Source organism: Erpetoichthys calabaricus, chromosome 2, assembly GCF_900747795.2.
Source record: "Erpetoichthys calabaricus chromosome 2, fErpCal1.3, whole genome shotgun sequence".
Classification (NCBI taxonomy): Eukaryota; Metazoa; Chordata; class Cladistia; order Polypteriformes; family Polypteridae; genus Erpetoichthys; species Erpetoichthys calabaricus.
The window spans coordinates 7,437,081-7,462,584 of NC_041395.2; the positions used below are offsets into that span (position 1 = coordinate 7,437,081).

At 43.4% G+C, this 25,504-nt stretch overlaps 1 protein-coding gene and 1 long non-coding RNA gene across 2 annotated transcripts; one reads left to right on the forward strand and one right to left on the reverse strand.

The window, feature by feature from the left end:
• Positions 1 to 3,687: 3,687 nt before the first annotated feature.
• On the forward strand, positions 3,688 to 6,074 carry LOC127526813 (uncharacterized). Its single transcript, XR_007934251.1, has 2 exons — positions 3,688 to 4,647; positions 5,036 to 6,074. It is a non-coding gene; the product is annotated as an uncharacterized LOC127526813 (long non-coding RNA).
• A 3,182-nt stretch (positions 6,075 to 9,256) lies between these two features.
• On the reverse strand, positions 9,257 to 10,951 carry fjx1 (four-jointed box kinase 1). Its single transcript, XM_028793486.2, has one exon. It carries the CDS (start codon positions 10,601 to 10,603, stop codon positions 9,407 to 9,409), a length of 1,197 nt encoding a protein of 398 aa, XP_028649319.1. The 5' UTR covers positions 10,604 to 10,951; the 3' UTR covers positions 9,257 to 9,406.
• Between the last annotated feature and the right edge of the window lie 14,553 nt (positions 10,952 to 25,504).

The window sequence follows — 25,504 nt, forward strand, 5'->3', positions numbered from 1 at the left end:
CACACCCTATGATTGACCTATTCATAAAGTGACATATTCATGACTCACAGCCTTTAAATATCTCATTCTATTGTCCAGCGTGGGGGACCTGACGAGATCCAGTCACACAGAGGAGAAAGCAAGCCCGGCGTCCCCAAGATCAGGTTTGTCACCTCAACGAATCAATTCTGAATGGTGACAACATTTGCAGGAAGGGAACAAAATGAAAGCAAAAAAGATCAATCACATTAACAGGGGATGAAAGGCGCCCCCTAGCGGCTGAGTATGCAGGTATAGAAAGTGAGCCTGCTAAAGGTGTGGGGTGCTGGATGCAAGTCATAACTACAAAGAGCAGGAAAGCATGGCATGCTGGGTATAAGAAATCGAGTATCCCATAATACAAGAATAACAAAATAACAGCAGTGGCACCGCGAGATGGCTTAGTGCTGGTGTTTCATTAAAAACAGCAAATAGCTTGGCATAGTGGTCTGGACTATGGCTTTGGACTTTAGGCTGTGGATTCAAATCCCACTGCTGACACCAAGTGACCACAGGGAATCATGTCACCTGCTTGTGCTCCGACTGGAAAAAACAAAAAGAAATGCCACCAATGGTATCTGAAATATTGTGACAAAGGTGCCACAGCCTCACCACACACGTGAACAAAAACGAGTTGAGGTCTGGTCAGGGTGGTGGCTTGCATGTCCGTCCGCCCTTCGTCTGACCAATTGGAATGCTGAAGAGAGCCAGAGGGCACACACAGAGTCATGGGGAGGACTAATAGACCACCACAGAACAGACGTTTATTAAGTTCAGGTGGACCACCAGAAAACACACAGCTGGCTCAACATGAAGAAGTTTTGACCTCTGGAGGACCAACAGAAACAAGTGGCGCTGCCAGCTAAGCAAATGCGCCCCCTGGACTGAGTGGCCACAGGGCTCCATATGGTGGTCACATACGGGGTTCAAAACACACATAATGTGAGAAATAGGACCAAAATTGATAGACAGTCCACTACCTACACCGTGTGGTCACCATAACATTCAACAGCCATATTTAGGGTACCCCAACACGACAATCTCAGCTCAGTGGGGTGCTGATCTGTCCCAGCAGCATCAGGTGCTCTGGATGGGAGGCTTGTCTGTCCATACTAATGAGGCAGAAATAAAGTCCCAAATGAAATGTCAAGTGTCACCAGTAACTGGTGCCCTCTACAGGGTGTCCACAGGAGAACGCAGATTTAGAAGATGGCTGGATGGATGTCACTAACACCCCACTTCAGACTGGCAGCCAAACTGGGGAGTAACTGAATGCAGTCTCAGACACAGCGGGGGGATTTACAGTTGTCCACTTTGGCTACCACCGAGGAAGTGCCCGATTTTATAGAGCGAAAGTTAATCTGGCTCCAGCACTGCCATGCTGCAGAACCCACCTTGGTGCTCCTCAACCCCGTGTTAGGAGAAGTTGATCACCACCCGAGACTCGGCGTAAAGAATTTAAATGGCCATGGAGGGTGGTGAACGTGCCCCCTAAAAACACACAAATGCACCTCCTGCACTTTGACCCCTTCCCATATCAGGGTTGATGTCTGATGGCATCCAGCTGGGCAAACCATAACAAAGGAATCAGTCCATCAGAAAAGCAGGATGGACGTCAAGCTGACAACCAGCAGCCATCGATACACAGACGCTCCCCAAAAGATGCATCTACAAAGAAACATGAGGGAAACCAGACCGGACCCTACCCTGGCAGCAGCGGGCACTAAGGCAGGAATAAACCCTGGACATGAAGCCACTATGAGAAAGTCATGCAATCCTGGCTTACTTAGAATCACTAAACCAAATTTAAACCAAAGCACGACAAGGAGAACATGCAGACTTGACATGAAGATTTGAACCCAGTCTCCTGTGAGGAGCTGTGAGGCCGTGGCACTGATTGGTGTGGCCAATCCCAACACCCAAAACAATCATGATTTTGGTAATGGCCGAGGCTGTGTTACTATCACCCTACAGGCTCTTCTACTCATCTTTAATCAGAACAGATCACTCTGCCCACCAAGCTGGCCACTCCAAAATGGTGATGTGTCTTTTCTAGTAAATAAAATGAAGTTCTGTAGCTTCATAGATTCTCGTTGATTATGATGCCAGAGATTGGCGCAATGTTTCATGTTGGTCAGACACACGTGTAAGAATTTAACTGCACTCAGGCAGTATGACTGCTCCCCCGGTCCTTAAATGAATCAACTCCAAAATAAAGTGGTGTCCTGTCCTGGGCCAGTTCCTGCCATGCAACAATTGGCACTCAGATTTTGCCTCAGGGCATTGACAACTTGTGTGGACATCCGGGTGAATTACAGACTGGCATCCTTGTATTAGCTGCTGCAAGGACCCTGCAATAATGAAAGCAGGTTCAGGAACACGGATGGACTGAAATGTGACGGGTAGACCTCCACTGACCACAGATCCCAATCTTGAGGTCGCCATTTCCATCATTGGCACCACATCCCGTACTGATCCTGTTAAGAACGAGTATGAGGGACCTCAACCTTGCAAAGCCCAAGTCCAACTTCACCTCACTTTTCTTTTTATTTTAAACTAGCAGGGGGGTAGTAGGTGCTGCCCGGGAGATAGGCACCAACTAAATAAAAAAGTAATACATTTTATAACTACAAATGTCTGTACTGCGCCATCTGTTGGAATGACTAATCCAACACATTTTATTATAGCATGCATTGCAAAATAAATTCTACTAGAGATGTATGTGGTGCACCATCTAATAAAATGACTGATTGTCTCTGTTATATTCCATTTGTTATGTGTTTCATAAAAGGAGTGTTAATGTTTGTGATGCGCCATCTGTTGGAATGACTAATCCAACACATTTTATTACTGCATGCATTGCGAAATAAATTCTACTAGAGATGTTTGTGGTGTGCCTTGTGCCCTGTGTTGGCTGGGATTGGCTCCAGCAGACCCCTGTGACCCTGTGTTTGGATTCAGTGGGTTGGAAAATGGATGGATGGATGGATGTTTGTGGTGTGCCATCTGATGAAATGACTGATTGTCTCTGTTATATTCCATTTCTTATGTGTTTCATAAAAGGAGTGTTAATGTTTATGATGCGCCATCTGTTGGAATGACTAATCCAACACATTTTATTACTGCATGCATTACAAAATAAACTCTACTAGAGAGGTTTGTGATGTACCATCTAATGAAATGACTGATTGTCTGTTATATTCCATTTGTTATGTGTTTCATAAAAGGAGTGTGAATGTTTGTGATGCGCCATCTGTTGGAATGACTAATCCAACACATTTTATTACTGCATGCATTGCAAAATAAATTCTACTAGAGATGTTTGTGGTGTACCATCTAATGAAATGACTGATTGTCTCTGTCATATTCCATTTGTTATGTGCTTCATAAAAGAAGTGTTAATATTTGTGATGCGCCATCTGTTGGAATGACTAATCCAACACATTTTATTACTGCATGCATTGCAAAATAAACTCTACTAGAGATGTTTGTGATGTACCATCTAATGAAATGACTGATTGTCTCTGTTATATTCCATTTGTTATGTGTTTCATAAAAGGAGTGTGAATGTTTGTGATGCGCCATCTGTTGGAATGACTAATCCAACACATTTTATCACTGCATGCATTGCGAAATAAATTCTACTAGAGATGTTTGTGGTGTGCCTTGTGCCCTGTGTTGGCTGGGATTGGCTCCAGCAGACTCCCGTGAGCCTGTGTTCGGATTCAGCGGGTTGGAAAATGGATGGATGCATGGATGTTTGTGGTGTGCCATCTAATGAAATGACTGATTGTCTCTGTTATATTCCATTTGTTATGTGTTTCATAAAAGGAGTGTTAATGTTTATGATGCGCCATCTGTTGGAATGACTAATCCAACACATTTTATTACTGCATACATTGCAAAATACATTCTAATAGATGATGCATTACAAATGTTAACACTGAGGTCTACGTTGATTACTTAGAAAGGGGTAACACAGCTAGTTAAAGATATACTGTTTATTCATTTTTTGACATTAAAGAGCAAACTGAACATATTGAACAAACTTAACACAGCTCGATGTTGCTGGTTTAGGCTCCCCCTCCACGTGACCTTAAAGAGCGTGTTTTTACAACCTCCACTGACTAACGCTGCAATTTAAGACAAGGTGTTTTTTTCTGATCCCATATGAAAAAGGACAACCAGCAATCTGGACGAGGCCTTGCAAATGGACTGTCCAGGGTTGGTTCCTGCCTTGTGCTTGATGTTGCCCGGTTGGGCTCCCAGTGACCTCATCATTTTATTAATGCTGTAATCAAAGACGAAGCGTTTCTACTGATAAAGAGCTAAGTGATTCCATATAATATGCTTCAGTAGGAACCAGCAAATTTGGTTACGGACGGGTGCCCCATTCAGCATTGATTCCTGCCTTGTGCTCAGTGTTGTTAATTTAGGTTCCCCCTTCTCTGTAACCTTAAAAAAAACATGTTTTACAACCTCAAGTCATTAACTGAAGTGTTTTTTTTTCTGATCCCGTATAGCGCATTTGAATTAAGACTGACAGGGCTAATTCCTGCTTTGTGCTCAGCATTGCCCGTTTTGGCTCCCCCTCCCTGTAACCACAAGGATCGTGTTTCCCAACCTCCAGTCATGACTACTGTAATTTAAGACAACGTGTTTCTTCTGATAGATCCCATATGGCGAATTTCAGTAGCAACCAGCAACGTGGATGTGGACTCTCCAGGGTCATTTCCTGCCTTGCACTTCAGGTTGCCAGTTTAGGCTCCACCTTCCCTGTAACCTTAAAAACTAACATCTTACATCCTCAAATTATTAAGACTGTTAACCAAGGCGAGGCCCTTCTTATGATAAAGAGCTTAGTAATCGCATAGAGTGTCGTGCATTTGAAGTTGGACAACCAGCAGTTTGGATGTGGCCAGGTGCCCCAGTCAGGGTTAATTCCTGCCTTGTGCTCAGTAGTGCCGTTTTGGCTCCACCCCCCCGTAATCTCAAAGATTGTGTTTTATAACCTCAGTTCATGAATACTGTAATCTAAGACAATGTGTTTCTTCTGATAAAGAACTACGTGATCCCATATGGCGCATTTCAGCAGCACCCAGTAACGTGGAGATGGACTGTGCAGGGTCAGATCCTGTGTTGAGCTCAACGTTGTCAGTTTAGACTCCCTCCTCCCCGTGAACCTGCAAAGCAGTTCTTTATAACCTTCAGTCATTAAGTCTGCAATTTCAGACAAGGTACTACTTTTGATAAAGAGCTAAGTGGTCCCAGAACACTTCAAGTAGGACCACCAGCAGTTTGGATGTGGCCTTTGGAGGTGGACCAGAGCCCCGTCTAAGGTTGATTCCTGCTCTGCTCTCACTGATGACGGGTTTAGGCTCCCTCCTCTCTGTGAACATAAAAAGCACTTTTTACAACTTTCGGTCATTAATGTAGCTTAGGATGATGTGTTTGTTTTATTTCTGTTCCCACACAGTGCATTTAAAGGAGGACAACCAGCAGTTTGGTTGTGGACTGTCCTGCCTTGCATTTGAGGTGGCCAGTTTAGGTTCACCTTCCCTGAAACCTTAAAAAAGCGAATCTTACATCCTCCAGTTATTAAGACTGTAAGCCAAGACGAGGCCTTTCTTATGATAAAAAGCTAAGTAATCTCATAGAGTGTCACGCATTTGAAGTTGGACAACCAGCAGTTTGGATGTGGACTGTCCTGCCTTGCACTTGAGGCTGCCAGTTTAGGCTCCACCTTCCCTGAAATGGGTGAATTTGAAGTTGGACAATCCGCAGTCTGGACGCGGCCTTGTGTGTGGACAGTCTAGGGTTAATTCCTGCCCTGTGTTCACTGGTGCCCGTTTAGGCTCCACCCACCCGCTTAACGATCGTGTTTTATAACCTCCGCTCCTTAACAATGTGCTTCTTCTGATGAAGAGCTAAGTGATCCCACATACTGTAGCACGTTACACGTAAGACAACCAGCAAACTGGATGTGGCCTTAGGTGTGGACTGGCCAAGGCTGGTCCCTGCCTTGTGCTCACTCTTACTCCCCGTAACATTAAAAACAAACGTGCTTACAACCTGAAGTGATTCATTTAATAGAAGGTGTTTTATTTATTTCTTTTTTTGCTGATCCCATATAGCACATATGAAGTAGACAACAATTTAGATGTGACCTTGTGTGTGGACAATCCAAGGGTAATTTCAGCCTTGTGCTCAATGTTGCCCATTTTGGCTCCACCCTCCCTGTAATCTTAACGATTGTGTTTTATAACCTCAGCTCCTTAATACTGCTATCTAAGACAATGTGCTTCTTTCTGATGAAGAGCTAAGTGATACTGTGGCACGTTACAAACTGGATGTGCCCTTCATTGTGGCCAGTCTTTGCTCTTGCCAATTTACCCGCAGCCTTAAAAAAACTTTTTTTTTTTTTTTACAAAATTCTCACAATAATACTGTCATTATACAGAAAGGTAAAGAAGAAAGCTTGGATGTGCCGTCTGTCCGATAAACACTCAATAGGACGACCAGCAACTTGAACGTAAACTACTATGGCCAAGGAGACCTGGGTTCACTTCCTGGGTCCTCTCTATGTGGAGTTTGCACGTTGTCCCCGTGTCTGTGTGAGTTTCCTCCAACAAGTCCAAAGACATGCAGGTTAGGTACATTGGTGATCCTAAATTGTCCCTAGTGTGTGTGTCCTGCGGTGGGCTGGCACCCTGCCTGGGATTTGTTCCTGCCTTGTGCCCTGTGCTGGCTGGTATTGGCTCCATCCAGCAGAGCCCCGTGACGCTGTGACAGGATTGTGTAGCGAGTTGGACAATGACTGACTGACTACTAGATAGATAGATAGATAGATAGATAGATAGATAGATAGATAGATAGATAGATAGATAGATAGATAGATAGATAGATGTGAAAGGTGCTATATAATAGATAGATAGATAGATAGATAGATAGATAGATAGATAGATAGATAGATAGATAGATAGATAGATAGATAGATAGATAGATAGATGTGAAAGCACTATATAATAGATAGATAGATAGATAGATAGATAGATAGATAGATAGATAGATAGATAGATAGATAGATAGATAGATAGATGTGAAAGGTGCTATATAATAGATAGATAGATAGATAGATAGATAGATAGATAGATAGATAGATAGATAGATAGATAGATAGATAGATAGATAGATAGATAGACTTTAATTAGTGCAGTAGGCAGGATAGATAGATAGATAGATAGATAGATAGATAGATAGATAGATAGATAGATAGATAGATAGATAGATAGATAGATAGATAGATAGATAGATGTGAAAGGTGCTATATAATAGATAGATAGATAGATAGATAGATAGATAGATAGATAGATAGATAGATAGATAGATAGATGTGAAAGCACTATATAATAGATAGATAGATAGATAGATAGATAGATAGATAGATAGATAGATGTGAAAGGTGCTATATAATAGATAGATAGATAGATAGATAGATAGATAGATAGATAGATAGATAGATAGATAGATAGATAGATAGATAGATAGATAGATAGACTTTAATTAGTGCAGTAGGCAGGATAGATAGATAGATAGATAGATAGATAGATAGATAGATAGATAGATAGATAGATAGATAGATAGATAGATAGATAGATAGATGTGAAAAGCACTATATAATGGATAGATAGATAGATAGATAGATAGATAGATAGATAGATAGATAGATAGATAGATAGATACTTTATTAATCCCAAGGGGAAATTCACAAGGCCTTGGGTATGGACTGGCACCTTATCCGGGGTTGGTTCCTGCCCTGCTCTTGACATTGCCAGTTTAACTCCTACCCCCCATGATTTTAGGAGGACAATCAACAATTTGGAAGTGGCCTTCATTATGTGCTTGATGTTGCTGGTTTAGCTATCCCCCATTTACCCCCACCCCCACCCCGTGACCTTAAAAAGCGTGTTTTTACATCCTCTAATGACGAATACTTTCATTTAAGACGAGGTGTTTCTTCTGATGAAGAGCTAAGTGCTCCCATGTTGTACATTTCACGTAGGACAACCAGCAGTTTGAATGTGGCCGTTGTGGGTGGACCAGCACCCCATCCAGGGTTGGCTCCTCCTCCCTATGAACCTAAAAAACGTTTCCCTCATAAATACTATAATAATTTTTGAGAAGGTATTTGTTTTGTGATCTCATACAGCACATTCGCAGTACAGGACAAGCAGCAATTTGGTTGTGGGTCGAATCCTGCCTTGTGCTTGATGTTGCCGGTTCAGGTCCCCCACTCCCTATAACCTTAAAAAGTGCGTTTTCTAACCTCTAACCATTAGGGACATTTCAAACAAAGCAGTTCTTGTCGTAAAAAGCTTCAGTGTTAGAAATGCAAGCGAAGTCAGACTGGATCTGAATTGTGTGTGTGTGTGTGTTTAAAACCGCGCGGATGCCCGCACCCGACTGGTATAAAAGTGCAAAGGACGCCCTTGAACCCTTTTGTCTTTGAGGATGGCGGCCTTGCTTTGGCCCCCTTTTTTTGTCTTTATTTTTATTTTCCGCCTGCATTTCACTTGGGCGCTCTAATTGCATAGTGAATTCTATTTTCCTCCTTTTGTTCTTATTCGGTTATAACGGATGCCTGAACAGGCTGCTGTCTGATTTTGTATTCTTTTATCCCTCTTTCCTGGGAGGTAAGCCGATAATGGAGATTGCACTTGACGCGCAGCGCTCGCCGTGGATATCTCAATCGAAACGATACAAAAGAAATTGTATATGCCGCGATTGCTGAATATTTCATTATAATAAAAAAAATAAATAAATACAAGGAAGAAACCGCGCCTTCGAAGGACAAAACGCCGTGTAAATCGAATCGCGCCGGTGTCATGGAATGAGCGCGTCGCCCTTCATTAAAGCGGACCTGTGTGAATGTCCCGCGAGAGGCACACGCGCGGCTATCTCGGGCCCGGACAATGGGCAGCCTGTGCCCTCAAACGACAGCCCCCACTCCTTATACTGAGGGGGTGTCAGCTACCAGACAACCGCGTCCATTGTGGCCCAGCGATTTGTCGAGAGGGTCTCCCAGAATGAGGGCGGTCGGCTAATTAACATTTGTGTCCGATTCGATTTGCGCTTTTCTATTGTATGGCTCAGCTCTTTTGAAGGATTGCACACACACTGTATATACACCCTAATCATAAATACGATTGTTAAATTGTTAGTTAAAATAAGAGGTAGGTAAACTATTAAGACAATTTTAGTAAAAAAAAAAAAAATGTGCATATATACAGAGTAATTTTAGAAAAAAAAAGGCAACAGATGCGTCTTTCAGTTCGGAGCGTCTGTCAGTCAAACTCGTTATCAAGTCCGCCAGACACTCGGGCGGGCGCTATAGGCGACTGTATTTTTTCCGGCAGCCGGCGATGTGTTTGTACAAGTGGTCCACACGAGCCTGCAGGACCCGAGCCTGTTCCTCGGACAGAAAGCCCAGGCGGGCGGCCAGCGGCTCGTTGTCCACATAGCGCTCCAGCAGGCGCTCCGCCGCGTCCTGCCGCCGGTGCATCTCCCAGATCCGGCGGGCGGTTCTCCTCCTGAAGAGACACACCGACCTGAGCAGAGCATCGTGGTACCTCTCCCACATTCCCAGCACCCGGTAGCCGTGGACCAGCCCGGCCTCGTTATCTATAAACACTAGTCCGCCGTCTGCAGATCGGTGCAGGTTCCTAGTGTCCCTCTCCATCACCCTGGGATCCCACTGCAGGCTGAACAGATTGCTCACCAGCCGGTCGAAGTTGGCCGTCAGGTAGTCGTAGAGGATCAGGTCGGTCCACTGCACGATCTCCAGTAACTCCGACTGGCTCCGGTTCCGGAGGTCCTCGGACAGTGGGTGCAGCCGCCTACCCTCATGGCGTAGCGGCACCGGCGTGACCACCCCGCTCAAGTTTGACACGAACTCTGTCAGCGACACCACGGCGTTCTCCGACCACTGGGAGTCCCGCACCTGCGCTTGAACCTCTGACCACTGCTCGTTGCTGAAGCTCACCTGTGAAAGGACCAGCGGCGGCAAGTTCGGGATTTCCAGCAGGCTGGCAAGATAATAAGATAGCGCCTCTCCTTGGACTTGATCCGCGTTAATCCCAAAGCGGACGCAGGCCTTACTATTGTCCGAAAATGTGGCTAAACGGTTGGTGGCCCTGCCACAGCCCTCTTCAAGGGAGATGATCCGAGACGAGCGGGCTTTGTCCCTCCAGACGCGAGCGTGGGTATCACTAAAGCCCCCTGGCAGCTGCGACTCCAGGCGATCGCTCCAAAAGACGCCGTCTTCCACCACCAGATCAGGACCGCGAGTGTGGGCTCCGTCCAGGCGCGACCTCCCAGTGCCGCTGCGGTTACTCGAGTGAAGCCGGAGGGCGGCGGGCACAGCGAGCAGCGTTCGGAAAGTTTTCGAAGGAGGCTCGTCAGACGTGATCAGTGCCCGTTTGGTGCGGTCCTGCCCGTGGGCGAGCAACCCGGCAAAGAAACAAAGCAAAGTCACGCCGGTACATACAAGCACGGCGGCCACAGAGTTAGCCAGCAGGATCCTCATACTTGCTGGGCGGCACTGAGTTTCGTTTCTGTCGATTTTCTTTCTTCATTCGCAAGTGCGCAAAAATATCCCGGCAAGTGTCCGGGAATCGCGGAAAGGGGTGCTGTTGAATAGCCGTACTTCACGCCGCCGCACCATCTCCTCTTATCAGATGGAGAGTGGAACCACCGAACAGGATGGCCATTTATAGCAACACGAACGAGCTCCGGCTTTTCCGTGTCTCTTCGCGATCAGCGTTCATTTTTGGCACCGCTTCTCCCAGCTCCTCATCTTTTCCCACTTCACAGCCGGCGCTGACACTGCACACCATCCCTCAGATGCTTCACTCACATGAACTGCTTACTTTGGGATTAGGGCAGCGACGACTTGCACAGGCTTCGGGCGCCGCGACCTACGATTGGCCAGACGCGCGAGTGGGCGGGGCCACTGGAAGACTGGGTCCCACCTGCAGCGAGTCTTAAAAAAGCAACACGAGATTCGACTGGGGGGAGGAGGGTGACGTGGGGGAATTGGGGCACCGGGAGGTCGTGCGAGAGAAGATGAGCGGGGAGGGGCAGACGATCTCGGAGAGCCGCCGTCCCAGGCACCGTTCGTGAGAAAGCAAGCGAGAAAGCAACATCCCGATCAGAAGGAAGCGTTTTATAACAAAGACATAGGCAGAGAGAAAGAGAAACCGAGCGCGCTTGTAGTCTCAAATGTCTGTCCTTCAAAGTCAGCTCACAGCGTCCCTGATAGCCAGATTGGCAGACGAGGACAAATATATTTAAATGACAGATAAAAAGAGAAACCTCAATATGCACAGACACGAAAGGAGCTATATTAACAATTAGAATGAGTGAAATGAAAGATGACATTTAAGGACTGAAATGGATAGAGAGACCGATCTCCAATGCTGTGTTATTATACATGGCGTCGGTAACGCATCTTCAAGGGCTTCCCAGGGTTTGTTTCCTTTGGCACGACAAGGCCCCGGAATTCTGGAATAAGGACACCATATGAGAGATAAAAGAGTAAATCCAGTAGATATGGAAAACTCTACATTGAGATTGAAAGGGACACATTGAAAGGAAGGGTGCTATATAAACATTAATACAGACACATATAGGTGTGATAGATAGATAGATAGATAGATAGATAGATAGATAGATAGATAGATAGATAGATAGATAGATAGATAGATAGTGTAAGGCACTATATGATAGATAGATAGATAGATAGATAGTGTAAGGCACTATATGATAGATAGATAGATAGATAGATAGATAGTGTAAGGCACTATATGATAGATAGATAGATAGATAGATAGATAGATAGATAGATAGATAGATAGATAGATAGATAGATAGATAGATAGATAGATATTACATTTAGTATAGTCGGCAGGATCACAACCTTCCATAGATAGACATTAAAGGAACTATATAATAGATAGATAGATAGATAGATAGATAGATAGATAGATAGATAGATAGATAGATAGATAGATAGATAGATAGATAGATAGATAGATAGATAGATAGATAGATAGATAGGGGAAATTCACAATGGCCAGACAAATAGAGATGGACAACACCAGATAATGACTGAGAGGGAGAGAAAGGCAGGCAGATGAATGTGATAAATAAAGCATGAGACAGACAGATAGATATGTGTTAAATAAGGATCAAAAGGAAGAGATGGATGAAATCATATAAAGATAGATCTATAAATAAACAGATAATGAAAAACACTATGATTCATAGAGAGATATTAATGCATAGACCAGCAAGGCACTATATAACACATAGCTAGACAGATATTAGTGCATAGAAATGCAATGAATTATATGATAAATCAGTAGATATAGATAGTATTAAGGTATAGGCATGTAAGGAACTATATGATAGATAGATAGATAGATAGATAGATAGATAGATAGATAGATAGATAGATAGATAGATAGATAGATAGATAGATAATGTGAAAGGCACTATATAATAGATAGATAGATAGATAGATAGATAGATAGATAGATAGATAGATAGATAGATAGATAGATAGATAGATAGATAGATAGATAGAAATTGAAACATAGACATAGAAGGCAGCATATAATTGATAGATGGACAGATATTAGTGCATAGATATACAAGGTGCTATATGATAGATCAACAGATATAAATGAAGGCATGGGCATGCAAGGAAAAATATAATAGATAAATAGACAGGTAGACATTAATGCATTGACATGCAAGGCACTGTATAATGGATAGATACTAATGCATAAACAAGCAAAACACTATATAATAATACCCAGAAATTAATGAATAAACATGCAAGGCACTATATAATAGATATCAATGCATAAACAAGTAAGGCACTATATAACAGATTGATATTAGTGCATAGATATGCAAGGGTGTCCTGCGGTGGGTTGGCACCCTGCCCAGGATTGTTTCCTGCCTTGTGCCCTGTGTTGGCTGGGATTGGCTCCAGCAGACCCCCGTGACCCTGTGTTCAGATTCAGCGGGTTAGAAAATGGATGGATATGCAAGGTGCTATATGATAGATCAACAGATATAAATGAAGGCATAGGTATGCAAGGAAATATATAACAGATAGATACATATGAGACGAGTACATAGACACATAAGGCACTATATAGCAGATAGACAGATATTGGTGTATAACTATGCAAGGTGCTATATGTTAAATTGACAGATTTAAATTAAGGCAGGGAAAGCCATGCAAGGAATAATATAAAAGATAGATAGATAGATAGATAGATAGATAGATAGATAGATAGATAGATAGATAGATAGATATGAAAGGCACTATATGATAGATAGATAGATAGATAGATAGATAGATAGATAGATAGATAGATAGATAGATAGATAGATAGATAGATAGATAGATAGATAGATTGTAAAAAATGTCTGTAAATTTAATGGTAAAAATACTGCAAATGGTGAAAGTAAAAGACCTTTTCTGAAAAAAAGGAAAGTTACCTTATGTTCTACTGAATATTACCTGTATATCTTAAACAATACATTTCATTATTTTTTACAGCCAAGTTCTGTAAAATCGATATTTTTCTACCTTCAAAATATGCTAAATACCGTTTATTGATTTTAAAAATCTGTTACTTTTACAGTGTAAAACTGTTAAATAGCGAAGGTAAACAACCGTAAAATGTAAAACGGTAAATCGCTGTTTCAGTAAAACCGGTTACGATATTTGCATAAGGACACGCCCCCTTTCACCATATTCTTCCTGGTGAAGCGCATACCTTTGAATAGCAGACTTATTTTTCCCTGCGTGCTGAAGGTTTTTTGAGGTTATGGAAGCTGATTTATGGTGGGTTGTATTCGATAAGTAGGACACCATACACCACAAAGCAAACTTTACTTCCACACCAGACAAAGTGCCGTAACTTCCTTAATCATTAAATTGTTTTCAATGTGTAAAATTAAATGATACGTGTTTGTTATTGATTGTTGTTACTTTACTGATGCAAACTGTGTATTGGGGTTTGACCCTGACATTACATATTGTTTATTGATTGGTATATTTAATACATAACATGAATTTCTGGTTATGGTTAAACTAACTCTTATGTTGTAAAGAGTAAATAGTTTTTACTACAAAATTATACTGTAGAGCTATAAATATTGTCACCTTGTTTATTACAGTAAAATTTTGCCAACCCAGCTGCCAGTATTTTACCGTAAATGTAACATTTTTTTTTTTACAGCGTAGGAAAGGCACTATAAAGGCTGACCGTTGGCAGCACTGAGCCGCACAGCACCCCCACACTCCGATGTTCAGTCAATCAGCTCCTTAGACGCCTTTTGTAACTCCAGCTCAGTTCTGATGAAGGTTTTATAACCTTGTGACGTGTCGCAGTGGCTGCCATGCCAAACTCCATTATTAAAGAAGGTCGCATGTATCATTAACTACAAGAATCGGATCCTAATTATTACAGTTTTTGCAGAAAAGCCTGAAGCCACTGCGGCCATCCCGGAGCTGAGTTTGAAGCCGCAGATCCAAGTGTCGGGGTCCGGGAGCAGCTCCGTATTTCTTATTAACTGGTAGCTGGCTAATTTAGGCTTTGTGATTTTGAAAAGCGAGTCAATTAAAATGAAGGCAATAAAGCTCGTTCCATTAGCAGCACTATTTGTCTCCTTCTTTTTGTTTTTTTTAAATGTCTAGAATGCAAACCTGCAGCCAGTGTGTCCCTCCAGGGTCCGAGTTTGAGACCCCTGTGATAAACGCATTAGACACTCAGTAACAGAAATAAATCTGCCCGTCTTCAAGTGCGTCCCGCCACCTGTCCGTCCAGGAGTATTCCAGCATTAGTGGGTCTCATTGATTTTACCGGTGGCAGGAGGGTGACGCTCCGTTGGCGTCTGCGTGTTCTGAATTTCGGAGTCAAGTATCAGCTCCCAGAGGACGCGATAGGAAGGCAGCTGTTCCAATGGCGTGTGTAGTCCCCGCAGTCTCAGCTATTTTCCTTTTTGTTTTATTTTATTTTAAGTTTAGCTTCAGACTCGATTTTCTTTTTTTTCTCTCTATAACACAGTGCCATTGTTAAACACAGTAAAATCATGTTAACAATGATGAGACACCGTCAATGAAGTGATGCAGCAGGGTTAAAGTTAACTCTTTATTGTTGGTTCCATCCACATTTTCAAGTACGTGGCATTTGGAATGTTTGTATAACAGCAACTGGAGAAAGTCAACGCGGGGAAAGTGAGCCACGAGAGTGAGGAGAAGCACCAAGAGCACAGGAATGGATCACATGGAGGCTCAGCCTGATGGGAATGGACTGGTGGGTGAAGGAAATGAAAGGAACGAGAACGGGCAGAAGTGACATCTGAAGAAAAACGCAAAGTCTGTGGGCATGTGACTCCCAAATATGAGCCCACAAATGAGCTCTGGGGGGTGTGAGCACTCCATTTTCGTGAAACCCCCAGCTTCTCCTGTTTTCCCTTGATGGTTCTCTTCCCAGCTCTCCTGGTGTAGTTCAGCCTGAAATTCTCTTCTGTTCATTTTTTTCTTTCCCACCCGTCCTACATTGGCACTGCGTGAGTGTGGGTGTGTGCCCTGCAATAGACTGGCACTGTCTTCTTCTGTGTACGTGGTCCTCGTGTTCCTGCCTTGCACCATTCATTACTGGGAGCCTAATTTGAAGTAAGTTGGTCTGAGAATTTTATATTGTATCGCCGCACTTTTCTTACAAAAAATTGCGTTTTGCACTGTTGTGGCACAGCAGGCGCCAAAAAATTCAAAGAAAATAAACAAATAAAATAAAAAAATCACAAGGCACCAAAATGGGCCACCGGGTTGCTAAGAATTTAGGCAGCAACAGAAAAACCAGATGAAGAGAACATCTGTATAATAAATAGATAAGGAGGAAAGGCGCTATATAATTTATAGCTACTGCGGACTCAGAAAGTTCTCAGACCCCTTCGCTTGTTTTACGTTTTGCCGTTTCACAGATGTCATGCACGCGTGTCTGTGGTTCACCCTCTGGGCAGGGCCGTCTTAACGCGTTGGCACGGTGGGTAGTCACCTGGGGGCCCCATGCTAATCTATGTATGCTGTGACTTGCTGAGTGGTTGTGTAGGTAGGGGTCCCAGTGCACTGCTTTGCCCCGGGGTGCCTATAATGCTGTTAAGACGCCACTGCCTCTGGGCTCATCTAAATCAGGTAAAACCACCCCGGGTCGAGAGGGGACGCTCGTGCTAACCTTCTCGTCTTCTTTTACCTCTGCAGAGGTGAGAAGTTGGCAATTGACTCCGCCCCTTCCTGCCTTCCATCTTTAAAGCCCACCATCAGTTTTAACTCGACTGACCCAAAGGACGGAGCCCCGAAAAACCCAAGGAACGTTTTCCAAGAAGGATTGGCTTTCTTGTTTTTTAAATTATTAGTTGTAGAAATGCGCCCTTGTTGTTTCATTTATTCGACCATATTAAATGGGGTTGACCCGGGTTGGCGAACCCAATACTTCCTGTGGGTCCCCCAGTGCCTTATTTCCACCACAGCAGCCTTGTGCTAAAATTGTTTCAGTTTATTTGTCACTCAACAGAGAGTTCAATTCCCTGGAATAACAAAGCATAAAGACAATTTTTTCCTAATTTATTGAAAGTAAAAAATAAAATATCTCATTAACATAAGTACTCGGACCCTTTGCTATGACACTGGAAATCAGGCTCAGGTGCATCCCATTCTATTGATCATCATTGAGATGTTTCTCCATCTTGTTTGGAGTCATCCAGCTGTGGTCAGTTGAGCTGACTAGACTGATTAGGAAGGTCACACACCGGTCTGTAGAAGGTCCATCAGGCGAGCAAACACCAACTTAGGAATTACCTGCAGAGCTCAGAAACGAGACACAGATCAGTGGAAGGTTTCGAAACATCTGTGAAGTTCAGCTGTTCTTTAGTGAACTGTAACTTTTCACAACATTTAACTTATTAGAATAAATATGTGTGTACATTTATGGTAATGAAAGAGGAAAATGATTAATATTAGAGTTACAAAAGAAAGCCAACAAAACACTAAGCACAAAACGATAAACGACACAGTCCACTTTGACAGATGCAGATGATGGTGTTGTCGTTCTGAAATTAACAGCCTCCTGAAAGTTATGGAAAGTCTTGTCCTACTGTGATGCCGATGTACTGTATGTGAAGATTTGCAGATGTTTGGTGCACTTCCCAGACAAACACATTTCCTGACTCTAATGAAATCACATGGGCAAGTGGTCACAGGACAAGAGCACAAATCCAGAGAGAACTGGGTGTAATCATAATCCATTGTGCAATGAAGCATGGAAACAAAAGGACAGCACCTGTTACAATCTGTTACGGATCACTTTTAACATTAGCACTTGAGTTTTCATCCTACAGCCCTTAAGGCCACCACTGAAGCTGCCCAATGACACAGTACCTCCGGGGCTGCTGGGATTTGCAGTTCATTTAAGTAACACGGTTGCAATGGCTGAGCAGTCCAGGGATGTCAGAGTGGCTGGCAACTTTAGGCAGATCTGCACGCAACACAAGGTCAGTGACTTATTTGTGATAATCAATGGCAGGGGAAGCATCAGAACTCCAGGTCACTGTGGACCCCGTGAGGTTTAAAGCATTGTCTTCAGGATAGCATATAATCTGTTTGTTGTTTTTCTGTACTCTTTAGTCACACCTTCACATTCAAACTAGTATTGGAAATGATGGATTGTGATGTGTGAGTCTTCATGACCAGGAAAAGTGTAAGGGAAGATAAGATGAGATGTGTCACAAAGACACTTCCATGGGAAAAACTAGGCCATGACACCAGAAAGGCTGAGAAGCACTGCACTAGAAGGTTATGTAATCATGGATACCATCAGTAATGGAGCTCATATACTAGAGGGTGGAGTCAGACATTAGAGGGGGAGGTAATCATGGAGTACCATCAGAAACACAGTTTCGACACTAGAGGGTGACACAGTTGAGAATACCATCAATAATACAGTTTAAATACTAGTGGTTGATGTCTTCATAGATACTGCAAGTATCTGAGTTCAGACACTAGAGGGCAATGTAGTCGGGGATATCAGCAGCAGTACAGCTTAGACACTAGAGGGGAAACCTAGTCAGGGATATCATCACTAGCAGAGATCAGGCACTACAGGGCAGTGTAGTTGGGGGATACCATCAGTAACAGAGTTGAGACACTAGGAAACAATGCAGTCAGGGATATAATCAATAACAGAGTTCAGACAGTAGAGGGCGATGTAGTCAGGAATGCCATCAATAGAGTTCAGACACTAGAGGGAGTTTAGTTAGGGAAATCTTCAATAAGAGATATCATCACTAGAGGGCAACATAGTCAGGAATTCCATCAGTAATAGAGTTCAGACACTAAAGGATGATGTATTCAGGGATATCTTTAATAACAAATATCATCACTAGAGGGCGGTGTAGTCAGGGCTATCATCAATGACACACTACAGGATGAGATAGTCATGAATGCTATCAATATTAGAGTTGAGACACTGGGGGGTGATTTAGTCCGGGAGATCATCAATAACAGATAGCAGATGCCAGATGGTGATGTAGTCAGGGATACCATCAGTAACAGAGTTCAGACACTAGATGGCGATGTAGTCAGGGATATCTTCATAGTTCAGACAGTAGAGGGCGATGTAGTTGGGGATGCCATCAGTAACAGAGTTGAAGCACTAGAGGGCGATGTAGTCAAAGATACAATCAGTAACAGAGTTGAGACACTAGAGGACGATGTTGTCAATGATACCATCAGTACCAGAGTTGAGACACTAGAGGACGATGTTGTTGGGGATATCTTCATAGTTCAGACAGTAGAGGGCAATGTAGTTGGGGATACCATCAGTACCAGAGTTGAGACACTAGAGGACGTGTAGTCAAAGATACCATCAGTAACAGAGTTGAGACACTAGAGGATGATGTAGTTGGGGATACCATCAGTTACAGAGCTGAGACACTAGAGGGCGATGTAGTCAAAGATACCATCAGTACCAGAGTTGAGACATCAGAGGGTGATGTACTCAGGGATATCTTCATAGTTCAGACAGTAGAGGGCAATGTAGTTGGGGATGCCATCAGTAACAGAGTTGAGACACTAGAGGACGATACAGGAATCAATGCCATTTCAAAAAAAGAACATACAGTATACTACAGAGTGAAGTATTCCGGGATACATTCAGTAGCACAGTTTAGACACCAGAGGGTGATATAACTTCTATCCAGGTGTGCCTTCAGGAACATGACCTCGGACACTAGAGAGCGATGTAGTTACTGATTCCATCATTTTGACGTTCAGTTGTTATTTCAGGTATGGAAGAGAGGAATTTTGAGGTCAGGTTGTTCTTCTCAATAATCATGGACCTGTATGGAGAGGGGACACGGGTGCATGGGTATGAATTTCCCTGAGCTCTGATATCCTGCACATGGTGCCCTACACAGCCTCACTCCTCTTTGGCATGTGACCTTTGCTGACCTCCATTCTAACACAGTCCTCTTATCCATAGCTGGCAAGTGAGTAACGCAAGATATTTGGTTAATGTGTGGGTGATCGGTCATCAGTGTGCAACGTGAAAGCTGACGTGACCTCCTCAAACCTACTTGTTCCATTTCTGGGAGCCTATCATGGTGGCATTGAGTGCAAGGTAGGAACCAACCATGGATGTGGTGCCTGTCCATAATGGGGCACACTGACCAATCAACCTAACAGGTGCCTGCAAGTCATAGAGCACTGACTTAGACAGGTGAGCTCAGTGATCAGGTGGGCTACTCAGGTAACAGGTGGAGGGGGAGAGTTGGTGCCTTTGTCCATAAAGCCTCATTGACTTCATAAAATAAATTTGAGGGTACTGAATGGAGAACCCCAGGTACTGAGCATTGAGTGAATTTTCAGCTTGTTTCTTTATTGACAGAAGAGCCGAATCTCTAGAAACGCAGAACATCACAATTGATTTTTAAAGATGTGATCCAAGAGGAGCGCTTGTATTCCTCGGGGTTCATCTAAAGATCTCACCAGGAGTAAGCGCCGTTCCCACCCACGCTCCAAATGTACTCTCATGTCGTCAGTGAGAACTTGGCAGGTGTGCCACTCCGGGAGTTCTGCTGTCAGCCCCCCCAAACCACCAAAGCGCACCACAGGAAGTGATCATCAAACAGAGCGAAGAGGAGAACTTAAAAGGCAAAGCGTTTAGGAGACAAAAGACGACTATTTTAGGAAAGAACGAAAGTCTGGGAAATAAAGAGCATTGCAGCTGGTGGGAAACAAAATGAAGACCTGACAGAACGGAAGATGAGATTTGAAAATGTCAGCTTTAGTATCGAACGGAGTTTTGACACGAAAGTCTAAAGTGAAGGCTCTTCTGTGTTGTTTCTATCCCCTTGGTAGAAGTTGTGCTCGTTCTTCTTCTTTTGAGTCTGCCTTAACTTAAGTCTGCCGGCTTGGCTTGGAAATCGTACTCAAAAAACAAAGAAGAAGATAACTTGATTTGTTAAAGGATCAGTAAAATAACAGCAGTCATGAGCAGGCACTGCTAGAAGCAGAATATCTCTTATCACTGAAGCCATAAGGCATCCAGAGCCAGTTTAGCTAGCTGAACTGGAGGTCCTGCTGGCCTTATGGACCCTGAGGTTCACACCACAATCTCAGACTTGGGCCAAACACCTAGTGAAGGGGCTTTGGTCACCTGATGCAAGGCTGAGGTATTTGTAGGCCTTAAGCCTGTGATGAAACCCCAAAAGGTGGCACAGCTCGCACACCTGACCGTCTGAGACCACTGTAGAGGATAGACAGGGGGCACCTGAAGCATTGGGGTACCACCATGGTAGAAGTCTTTTTAATGAATGCAAAGACTAATTAAAATAAAAGGTTAACATACTCATCTGTGGGTCAAGTGGCTTAGAAATTAATTTAATGTCTTCTTCTTCCTAATTTTGCTCTCCTTCTTCCTCTTCTTCTTGTTCATCTTTTTCTTCTACTTCTTCATCTACATCTTCTTCATCATCACCTTCTCTTCTGCATCTTTTTATTTATTCTTCTACTTCTCTGTCTATGTCATCTGCTTCCTCTTCTTCATCTATGTCTTTTTCTTCATCCTAATTTTGCTCTTCTTCCACTTCTTCTTGTTCATCTTTTTCTTTTCTTCTACTTATTCATCGCATCTTCTTCTTTATCATCACCTTCTTCTTCTTCATCTTTTTATTTTTTCTTCTACTTCTTTGCCTTCTTCATCTTCTTCCTAATATTGCTATTTTTCTTCTTCTTCTTTTTCTTCTTCTTAATATGGCTCTTCTTCTTCTTCTTCTTCCTAATATTGTTGTTGTTCTTCTTTTTCTTCTTCTTAATATGGCTCTTCATCTTCTTCTTCTTCTTCCTAATATTGCTCTTCTTCTTCTTCCTAATATTGCTCTTCTTCTTCTTCCTAATATTGCTCTTCTTCTTCCTAATATTGCACGTCTTCTTCTTCCTAACATTGCTCGTCTTCTTCTTCTTATTATTAGATACAGCTATGTGTACTGAGCAGGATCTCCACCACTCTTAGATGCTGGTCCCAGAATAAAAAGAGCTTTCTGGCCATATAAAAAGGGGCCCCTCCCAGAAGGGGCAGGATCTCCATGTCCACAGGGGAAGTGAGGTCAGGCATCTTCTTGGGCTTGCCTCACGGTACTGCGGACAAAATGGGAGATGCAGTGAATAACAGCACAATGGTCCCGATCATCAGCTCAAGATTTGCATACAAACTTGGTTGGTATTCGCAAAAATGAGCCAAGCTGAACAGAGATGGACTCAATAGACTCAAACCAACAGACTTCAACCATCTGAGGGCTGTTCCAGTGATGCTAATATCAGAGAAGATGCCAAGGAGGATCTGGTGGTTGACTGCTTCAAAGGCAGAAAAGAGCTCTAGCAGGATGAAGACAGATGATGTGTTGGTAGTTCTAGCCTGCTGTAAAGTGTTGACAGCACCTCGGTGGAATGGTCCCACTTATAGTTCGGATTCAGCGAGTTGAAAAATGGATGTATGGATGGATGATTTGGATCAAGCAGCCTCTTCTGTAGAAGGAAAGAAAAGAGTTAGTTAGAGATGGCATGGTCCAGTGTTTTAGATAGGAGAATGACCTACTTGAGATGGGTTGAGGGTGAGCTCCTTGAGAAGAAGAGCTATTAGGGCTTACATGAACAATGTAGGAAAGTGTCCCAGAAAACATTTATGGTCTCGGCAAAATTAATTTTATTTACAATGAAAGAAGATTAAACGAAAGTAACAAGGACTGTGGAAAGCACCTACAGGAAGGGGGACCAAAGGGGTTTATTTCAGAGAGACCGCTGCAGGACACATAAAAAGCAGCTGTAAAGTTATAAAGATGGTTGAGGGATGATCTAAAATGGCTGGAAATTACAACTCTAAAATGAGAACTGCCTCGTCTCAGCACTAACCACTGGGCCACCGCACTGTCCATGTCCAATACATTCATGGAGCCACAGAGAGGCCACGTGTTACTGTTGTGCATTATGTGTTCTGACACCTTTCTCTCATAGCTAGCATGAAGGTCTTCAGCAAATTGCACAGCAGCACATCTTCTGTGGGATCAGACCAGAAGGGCTACTCTTCACTCCATCGGTTGCATCAATGAGCTTTGGGTGTTCAAGGGTGTGCATACCAGGAGCACCCCAACAAAACCTGCCATTTTTGGAGATGTCAAAGTTGCTCAGATCCTTACTCTTGCCCATTTTTCCCCTTCCAGAGCCGACTGTTCACTTGCATTGTTCATTCTTCGTGCCCTGAGGTGGAAGTGAAAAAGCTGAGGCTGAACCTGAGGAGAGGTATGGAGAGAACACTGCCAGGTCCAAGGTCAGCCTGGGAACAGGTCAGAAGAAGATGGCACAACCTCCAAAAAGAAAGATTTTTCTAGATTAGAACTTACATGGAGCACATCATTGGAAAACTGGAAAAATTTGCCTATGATGACTAAGATGAGTTTGTTGTAAACATTTTAAGAAAGTATTAAATTACTGAGGTGCGTTTACTACTTCTGTACTGTCCTATCTGCTTTCCAGATGACTTCTCATCCTTGGGGACCTGAACATCCGCCTGGACAGTCCTGTCTCTTCTTTCCTCTTTTAGCCTGATGTGGCTCCACACTCCACCCACCCACAAAGCTGTTTTCTTAAGGGTCGGCACCTGTCACTCCTATACACATATCGGACCACATTTTCACTGAGCTCTCTCTGCTCCTTCCCTCTTCTCCTGCTGTCACTCCTCCCACCGTATCCTTCCACCATCACCTCTCTTCCCGAGTTTCCTGTGCTGTGCCTCCTCCTCCTGACCACTTCTCCTCTCCCGATAATCAATGCTCCCACCAAGACCCTGTGTTCATCTCTGTCCTCTTATCTTCATGTTGTCTGTCCTCTCTACTCCAGGCCTGCATGTGAAAGACCCTCCCGGCCATGACCTTCTGAAGTTCTGTGCAGTCTATGGATCGAGCTTAACAGAAACAGAGGAAGGCAAAGGTCCAAGCTGACCTGGATGAGGATCGATGTCTTCTATCTTGCCTCTCTTGTTCAAAATATGATTGACAACACTACGGATACCGGTGGCTTGTTCTCTGCTTTCAGTTCTCTCCTCTACCCTTCATCCCCTCCACTCCAATCTCCTTGTCTGTTGATGACTTTAAAACCTTTTTTGCTTCATCCCACAACCTATCGTCTATGGGGGAGGAGTGAAAGCTTTCGATTTGTCAAAAATTTTGATTTCTGGTTTTCGATGGATCTCGGCATTTTAGGGTCCCCTGATACCGAAAACATTGATATCTCAATGATGGATGGGTGTGTGTCCGTGTGGGTCACAGTTTCTTGAGGACAGTCTAGAGCTAAAACGGCTAGACGGAAAAAATACCAAACTCGAAACTTAATCCCGTTTTGAGATGACGATATGCTGATTAGTTTTTGCGCCAAATCGTGCAAGAGGAAGAGACCCTCAAGAGGGACCCTCAAATGCTGCAATTCTGTAATTAGTTATGAATTCCTCTCTTCAATTGCTGTCATAATTACTTATTTTATATTCAGAAAGATCAGCGCCAGAGCGGTAAATAATGACTGAAATGTCAGAGAATAGTTCGGGTAACTTGCGCACAAAGCCTACCGATGCTCACGTCTAAATTATTTTGATTTTAGTTTGTCTAACAACCTTTCTGACATCATTGTGGTCAAAGAAGGCCTGACTCCAGGCTCCTGTTCCGTGTCTGTTCTTTTCAATTTGTGGTCAAACATTTTTTTTTGCTTTATCGCCTCCCATACCATAAACCTATCATCTGTGGGGTGGAGTGAAAGCTTTCGATTTGCCAAAAATTTCAATCTCCGGTTTTCAACGGATCTCGGGATTTTAGGGTCCCCAGATATCTCGCTGACGGGTGTGTGTCTGTCTGTCTGTCTGTGTGTCACAGTTTCTTGAGGACGCTCTAGAGCTAAAATGGCAGGACGGAAAAATACTAAACTCAAAATGTAACCCTCTTATGAGATGATGATGTGCTGATTAGCTTTTGATCCAAATCATGCAAGAGGAGGAGGCACTCTAGAAGAACCCTCAAATACCGTAATTCTGCAATTAATTATGAATTCCTCTCGTCCATTGCTATCGTAATGACCTCTTTTATGATCAGAAAGATCAGCATCAGAGTGGAAAATAATGACTGAAATGTTAGAGGATAGTTCGGGTAACTCGGTTCCGATGTTCACGTCCGAATTACTTAGAGGAGGATGATTGTCATCAGCAGTCAATTCTCATCAACCCAACCAGCCAGTCTGCTCCCTCTTGAACACACCACGATCTCCACGTTCTCCGCTACTCTCCACCAATAATATCTCCAACCTCCTTCTCTAATCCTGCCACTGCCTGTCCGCCTGACTCCTCACTGCCTGCTCCTCTCTGATTTCTGCAGTTACACACATCACTAGCACCTCGCTCAGCACAGGCACCTTGTCTACTGTGTTCAAATGGGCCCTAATAACTACTCTTCTGCAGAAGTCTGTACTTCATTAGTGCTATGATACACAGCACATCTTTCTTTCACGAGGACCACGTAGTATCAGTTAGAATCTCTGCATGTCGCACTCAACCTAAATGAAAGAACACCATCTCCAGTTCACTGGCAAAATTGAACCTCGTTATTATCTGAGCTCATCCATCTATCCGACACCTCATCTCTATTCTGCTCGGCTCACTATCACTAACATCCACCTCAGGTAGGTAATCACAGACCAGTCTTTCTCTTCTCCTTTCTGTCTAAACACTTAAATATGTTATCTCTAACCAAATCTCCTCTTTCCTTCTTAGTCCTAACTCTTTGTCATACCCTGCCATGTGTTCTGTAGAGA